The 8,133-nt window shown below is 31.8% G+C and overlaps 1 protein-coding gene across 1 annotated transcript; it reads right to left on the bottom strand.

Moving 5' to 3' along the window:
• Positions 1-527: 527 nt before the first annotated feature.
• On the bottom strand, positions 528-4,250 carry LOC134727570 (collagen alpha-2(VIII) chain-like). The gene is made up of 2 exons (XM_063591951.1): positions 4,003-4,250; positions 528-943 (listed from the first exon to the last, which is right to left on the bottom strand). Exons 1-2 carry the CDS (start codon positions 4,196-4,198, stop codon positions 528-530), a joined length of 612 nt encoding a protein of 203 aa, XP_063448021.1. The 5' UTR covers positions 4,199-4,250.
• Between the last annotated feature and the right edge of the window lie 3,883 nt (positions 4,251-8,133).

The following is an 8,133-nucleotide window of genomic DNA, read 5'->3' as shown; positions in this document are numbered from 1 at the left end:
ATGATTTGTTTACATCATCTTTCGCATGTTTGTCGGACCTTTTCTAGTGTAAGACAAGAGTGAAACTGCTTCATAAGCTACCAAAATGAAGATCGTTAACTTTAATTTCGATCTGCATTACAGTATTCATGAAAAGCAGTTCACGTGTTCGATAAATGTGAATAATTCTCTTTTCATTCTTCTCCTTAGTCAAAAACACGCTGTTTATTTTTAGAACGGAAGTCCTATTTCAACAATGACAATTGTAACAATAAATTTTATTAAGCTTTAAAATTGCATTTAAAAGTTATTCAACTCTTTCTCAATGCATTTGAATAAAAAAGATTATTTAAATGATCATATTTTACTGTTATGGAAAATTACGACAATGTACATCACTTACGATATCAATGCGCAACTTTATGCGCAGACGGCGCGAAAATTTAAACCCCCGAACTACCTTAAGTGGAATAAAAACATTCTCCGTTTCTTCTATAAATAAGCAATCAAAAGACAAAACTTAAAAGTCATAAACATGTAAATTTTCATTAATTCATAATCAGATAGCCAGAGAATGAGCTGTATATATCCTGATTACTGTGAACTGTGTAATTACTACGTGACCTTATAGATACTTTGTCTCCTTCTTTCAGATCCAATATCATATTGGTTGTACCCATTTCAAAAGTTTTACTTGAAGGATTTAACCAAATACTTGACACCCGCACGTCATTAAGGTAAAGACTAACCCACAGTTTGTGTCCTTTTGCGTTCATCACAGTTGACGATATATGATACACTCCTTTACTAGGTGCAGTGAAAATACCTGTCGTTGGGTCGTAGCCGTCTTTAATGTTGACTACAACTCTGTCAAACTTGATAGAAACATTTGCTGAATAGCTTTGATCATGTGTGAGAACAGATGAAAATGCTGGTGTTGTCTCCCTGTTAGAACACTGACAATCTGGAATTAGAAATAAATAATTAATAATATGACCAAAGATAGTCTTATGATAGGCATATTTAACACATAAAATATAGTTTCTTGGTAAAACGGCAAATTAACATTGAGTATCAAGGCAATATAGAAGATTACGTGTTGGGCAATATAGTTTCTGATATCATACATTTATTATCCTTGTCTGAGGGAGATTTGAAGACTTGGTCTCCCAAGTGAATAATTATTTCCCAAGGGAAATGAATGTCCTGCTTCTTTTCTTCTTGTTCTTCTTGTTCTTCTTGTTCTTCTTCTTTTTCTTCTGCTTCTGTCTGAACGAGCTGATTATTATGAAGTTGCGAATACAGATCCCCTCCCCCACTTCCACTTTCCTTACTACTTTTAATTTCTGAACACGAAGATATAAATCTTTGTACAATAAAATTAAGAATGGAAATGAGAAATGTGTCAAAGAGACCAAAACCCGACCATAGAGCAGACAACAACAGAAGGTCACCAACAGGTCTTCAATTCAGCGAGAAATTCCCGCACCCGTAGGCATCCTTCAGCTGGCCCCTAAACAAATGTATACACTATTTCAGTGATAATGAACGCTATACTAAACTCCAAATTGTGCACAAGAAACTAGAAATAAAAATAATGCAAGACTAGCAAAGGACAGATGATCCTGACTTGGAACAGGCGCAAAAATGCGGCAGGGTTAAACATTTTATGAGATCTCAACCCTCCCCCTATACCTCTAGCCAATGCAGAAAAGTAAACGCATAACAATACGCACAATAAAATTCAGTTCAAGAGAAGTCCGAGTCTGTTGTCAGAAGACGTAATACAAAAATAACAACAGACTACTAACAGTTAACTGACATGCCAGCTCCAGACATCAATTAAACTGATTGAAAGATTATGTCTACATAATATGAATGACACAATCCTTCCCGTCAGGGGTTTAGTACCATACCATCATAACATATATGTATATGAGAAGAACAGAACCCGTGTCAAGCTATCAATGGGTTTTAAAATACATTTGTTAAGTTCCGATGAAAAGACCCTATAAGTGAATCAATATTAACGCCGAAATATGCAATCTTTGAGAACTGACAACAGTATCGAAACTATATCCCTTCTTAATAAGTCTATTAAAAGGTTTGTTAGTTTCTGAGGTGAATACTGACATTTTTGTGCTTTATAAAGAATATTTCCAATGTTTGTCATCCGCTTGACCAATAGTACCGATTAAAACGTATTTATATATTCTTCTATGTTCAATTGTTCTGTGGATTGTTAGTTATTTTACCGATTATGTCAGACACACAAATATATGAATGTGTTTGTAGATAGATGGTTGTGTGTTCTGTTAAATTGTTCCTTTAAAAATTGTTACACGATGATGACTGATGTGCCCATATTATGACTATTTTATTTATTGTGTCTTTATAGTTAACGCATCAATGTAAATATAAAGGAATTTGATGAGACTGTCATCAAAGTGAGAGTGTAAGCGTTATAAAACCAGGTTTAATCCACCATTTTCTACATTTGAAAATGCCTGTACCAAGTCAGGAATATGACAGTTCTTGTCCATTCGTTATTGGTGCGTTTTGTTATTTGATTTTGCCATGTGATTATGGACTTTCCGAATTGATTTTCCTCTAAGTTCAGAATTTTTGTGATTTTACTTTTTTTTCACGCATCGTTTAAAAAATAACGGAATTTGATGCGACTGTCATGTAAGTGAGAAGTTAAGCGTAAAAAAACAGGTTGAATCCACCATTTTCTACATTTGAAATTGCCTGCACCAAGTCAGAAATATGACAGTTGTTGTCCATCCATTTGATGTGTTTTATCGTTTGATTTTGTCATTTGATTAGGGACTTTCCGTGTTGAGTTTCCTCGGAGTTCAGTATTTTGTGATTTTTTTTACATGTTGAAAGGTTTTGATGACAGTAATTACTACACGATCGCTCTGAACGTTATAGAGGTTTTGTTCAATGTCACTCTGAGTCGTCTCAAGCGCTCATTTGTTAATTTTGTTATTTTTATTTACAGATATACAGTGGAATAAACATTTTGTCTATATAGATTAGACCGTTGGTTTTCCCGTTTGAATGGTTGTACACTAGTAATTTTGGGGCCCTTTATAGCTTGTTGTTCGGTGTGAGCCAAGGCTCCGTGTTGAAGGCCGTACTTTAACCTATAATGGTTTACTTTTTAAATTGTTATTTGGATGAAGAGTTGTCTCATTGGCACTCACACCACATCTTCCTATATCTATTATAAGTTCTTTATATCGGTACCCTTGTAAAATGAAGGTTGTGTTTTTGTTGGTACAATCAATTATGTTGCACATATTTGTAGATTCAAAGATCATTCAATATATTACGTAATGTACTTAGTATACAATAGTAGGTTTCCTTTTCGCTGCATACGGTCAAACACAGGCTTACTTTTATATGCGTTCAACACCTAATTCATTTTATTATATCATGGCGGCAGACCTATAACATGTATAATATAATACAGGATATCAGTTAATTAATTGTTTTAAATCCAGCTTGTGTATCCATACAGAATGTGGCAGGTAAAACAACAATTAAATTTTACTAATTGTAATTCAGTTAATTTATGAAAAAAAAGTTAATTCAACTAAACGAGACAGTAACCGAACAACAAGGAAACCAGAATATGTATTTTCATAATAAAACAGCATTTTCCTCAATGAACAAACACGGACGTAAGGGAACCAACTCTATGTCGTAATGGGACACATTTTATCAGAAAAAAATGATTATTTGTTATATATAAAAAGCGAGAACAAGACTACAAAAGTGTCAACAGTGACACTTGGTTACGAAATATAAAATTTAAACGCTACTTTGGACAGCTATATAAATTTTACTTGTTTAATTCGTTTAGTTGTAAGAAATTAAAAGAATAAACTACTGCCACTCAGATTAGTTCTTGGGTGTATTAAAAAATCAAAGGACTACATGTAGAATAGAAAGTTACAAAAATGTATATACTAGCAGGGTAAATTTCTTGATAATAAATGCCAGTATTTTTACCTTGAAATTTGTCAATTTTAGCATCAACATTAGACTGTATTAATCGTGTCACATTATCGGTTATTTGATCAACAGTTCCCTCCATTTGATTGAAGATCGCTCCTTTGACAGATTTTGTCACTTCTTGATGAATATATTTTTGCAAAACTTTATTAAGTTCGGCAACGTCTATGTCAGCTTTTAATGTAGCTTTCATATTATCAAGTAGCGGAATAGATGCAATTTCTGAACATTGCTGTCCGATGCAGTCTTCAATTTTGGCACCTAAGGTAAATAGAAAACAACAAATTTGAGAGCTATTGTAAAAAGCATCTCAATACGCACTTTGCTAAGTCTGTATGGAAACTGAAAAAGTACTTCACTGATATTTTCGACGTCTGTTGTTTGTTCTAGTGTAATCGCATAATTAGTGGTTTATAAAAGATGTAAAACAGTATATCACTTTTTTGTTGGTAATTATAAAAAAACCGACAAGAACATTATGTTATAACATACATAATGTGTCTAGAATTATTTAAGAAATAATAAATGGGCGCTTGAATATATCGTAATTTTACCACGGGTTGGCCCTTTATGACAAATATTTTACCCTGAGCGATAGGGGAAAAATATCGGCATAAAGGGACAACCCGTGGTAAAATTTAGATATATTCAAGCCGCCATGAATTATTTCGATTCTAATAGGACAAATACGGCAATTCTTCTGGATAAAAGCGTTCTAGGTGGAGGCTTATATTTGCCGTTCCCATTATTAAACGCATCATTCAATTTGCGAAAAGAATGGAACAAACTGAATAAGTGACAGGCCTTAACTGTTTACAATAATGTATTTAGATAGTTTTGGATGATTTTAAGGATAATTTACTCAAATGTCTTATATGTTTAAAAAAAAAATTGGCTTATATCACATTTTAGTATCGTTTGTTTACGTTTTCTTGTTGTGATGATTTTCGGTTTCACAAGCGTGTTTTTTTCCCGTAAAATGCTTAAATTCTGACGTCGTTGTTCTATGATGTCGGGTAGCTCATTCATTTAAAAAACATATGACGGGGGAGTACAATAGGAACAGCCCTAGCAATACATTCATATTTTACCACGGTTGGTACTCAAAGCGTTTGAAGGACGACATGTTAGAATCTTGATTATATTACGCTGATGATTATATAATTGAATGGGTGTATTTTGACTTTTCAAATTTAATATCTATTTGATTAGTATGTTTATAACGGAGCAAAAGTACAAATAACATAATTCCCTGTTTGACAAATGAAACTGTTTTTCTTAAATAGGCACATTTATTGATAAGTTATCGCGAGCGTATATTACAACGCATATGTTTTGTTGTTTTCTGTTAACTCAGAAGAAGATGTTTTGCTTACATTATTTCTGCAACATTTCTGTAATTATCGAAAGAGATATATGAAGATTTAACTCTATTAACATTTTAAATCATTACAGTAACATGAGTAAAGCACTGTGGAAAGAAACCTTGATTAGTTTGTTCTTACTGTTTTCAGTAGAAAGCACAAGGTATTATTTTGTGCATTTATCAAATACCAGGTTTTGAAGAGAAAAATTGCTATGGGTTTTATGTCCTTTTGTCTATTTTGTCCCTTTTGAACATTTTAAATACCAGAGTCTGCAAGAGAGTGACGTCAATTCGAATGATTCATGTCAGAAAGATTTTTATATCCCTTACAATCACTCTGAATACATGTACGGTTTTCTAAAAGACAGTTGCAATATTCGTACAGTCTAGGAAAAACAATATAAGATGCACAAAGAAAATTTGGCCACAATTATTAAATACAGTATTTGATTGAAAATGTATCTGATTACCTTGCCTTACAACCAACATGATCGTCATGGGTAAAATAAAATATAGATGTTTACTATAGAAGTCTTACATGTAGGGAAAATATTGAGAAAAAAAACAACAGATTCAAATCATCACAACTTTACAGACCAGACGGTTTAGTAGGGTTCAAGACCCTTCATCAAATTTTTGCTAAAGGTTTTTTAAAAATCCTACAGAAAGGCCATTGGTCAAATTATTTCAGAGCCGAGGAAAGGAAATTTTGCATTTTTTGGTTAATTATCTTAAAGTTTTAAATTACAGTAGATTGCGATAAGCTCTAAACAGAAAAGAATATCAGACAAAGACAGATCTTCAAATATAATCAACATAGCCAAAATAAGCAATTGATATCATATTGCTGTTCATGTTGTTATTGTCATTCAAAATAATTTCTGCAATAATTGGCAAATGTTTTTATTTTCATTTTTATAAAAAAAAATCTGATGCTTTTCATTTCTTAACATCTAGGCCAAATTAAACAAAACTTGGCCTCAATTATTACTAAGAATCAATTAAGATTTATATCGTATTTTACACGATTTCCGAAACCACAGTAGATAGATACCGATGAGCGGTCTTGGCTGTTAAGAGATTCGGATACAATGAGGATTTAATGGATTTTGAAATTAATTCATAAACTTTTCCGTACATAAATGACAGTGAATCATATGCCTCTACATGTTGCACATGTATATGTACAAAATTGTACTTTAAACAGGTTAAAATAGAACATTTCTGATATCTAGTTGTGTTTGCTTAGTAAAAATTGCAGGTTATTGATAAAAGAAACAAATGATAGTTCGTTTTGTTTTAAATGAAATAAAGTCTTTAATGTCAGTATCTGAATAACATTAATTTGATAAAGACTGTGTTTCGTTTATTGAAGAAATACAAAGGGAGATAATTAAAACTCTGTTTTTATAATTCTGACATGATTCTAAATTCTAACCCTTCAAGTACTTATACAAATTTAGAGGCAGCATTGGCATTCTTTAAATATAGGTTACACCATATTTACAAACTAGTATTGAGCTTAGTAAATGAATTATTTATATTCTTTTATTATCATTGCAGTTTTATCTTTATGGGTAACTATGGTTCTGACAAATTATACATTTGAAACAAAACATATCATTCTACTGATCCTAACATATGATTTGATTTTTATACGCCTGTAAAAATTTTGACGGGACTTATTATGTTATACAAATGTCCGTCTGTCCGTCGTACCATCTGTCCGGCGTAAACCTGTCGGACCATAACCTGAGTACGACTTTTCCAAATTTCATGAAAAAGATTAAAACTTTTTGAGTAACGGGACTTTGGAACTAAAATAGGGGTGTGTTCTTTTCACATGTCGCGCCTTATCTCAGAAACGATTAATGATAATTGCTTAGAACTGTACACACTTCTAAGTTATATTGATCTAAATTTGTATACTCTTTGTTGATGATTAAAATTTTATTTTAGAGTTATTAAGTTTTTTTGTGAGATAAGGAGGGGTCACATATCGCGCCGCGTATCTTAAAAACGATTTATGATTATCGCTTAAAATTTTACCCACTTCTTTAATATTTTCATTTTAAGATCTGTATACTTTTCGGTGATGATAAAAAAATTCATTTTAAGAGTTCTTCAGTTTTTTGTAAAAAAAAAGGTGTGTTTTCATATGTTGCGCGGTCTCTCAAAAACGATTTATGATTACTGCATAATACTTCACACACGAGACGACTGGCGTATCATGAGCCTATTGGCGCAGCTATTTATCTAAATATGTTATAGTTTTTAGTTTTTGTTTTACATATTATCATTGATCATACTTGAAGTCTAATGATATCAAACTATACATTCACTCATTTAAAAAAAATGTAAATAATATAAATTTGTATTTATTATTCATAAGATATGCATTCAATTGCATATCAAATGTATCATTTCATACAATGTAAATGGTAAAAAGCATTAAAATAGTAACAACCCAACGATCTTCTAGCTAGCACCGTTTTCTGGTAGAATTCAAAATGTAAAGACTAAAACATTTGATACTGCACCTTGGCCATTTTAGTATTTCATTAAAACAAAAACCCTAGAATCAACATTATCTTTTATTCAAATATCAAGCCATACAATGTAAATAATATAACATGGAAATAATGATAATATGTATAGTTGCATGTTCAAACTTACAAGTGAATCAATAGCATGTTCATGAGTATATACCTAAATGTTAATGTAATATTAGAAATAAAAGACTTTTAGTTTGAATATACATG

The sequence above is a fragment of the Mytilus trossulus genome, chromosome 8 (assembly GCF_036588685.1).
Source record: "Mytilus trossulus isolate FHL-02 chromosome 8, PNRI_Mtr1.1.1.hap1, whole genome shotgun sequence".
NCBI classification, from domain to species: Eukaryota; Metazoa; Mollusca; class Bivalvia; order Mytilida; family Mytilidae; genus Mytilus; species Mytilus trossulus.
This window is presented reverse-complemented; position numbering and strand designations above follow the sequence as displayed.

What these genes read in the sequence shown, in the direction of transcription:
- LOC134727570 (XM_063591951.1), bottom strand. Translation starts at nt 4,198, where the DNA reads ATGAAAGCTACATTAAAAGCTGACATAGACGTTGCCGAACTTAATAAA. An exon ending in TAAAATTGACAAATTTCAAG is followed by an intron (nt 944 to 4,002) that starts GTAAAAATACTG and finishes TTCTAATTCCAG; the next exon opens with ATTGTCAGTGTTCTAACAGG.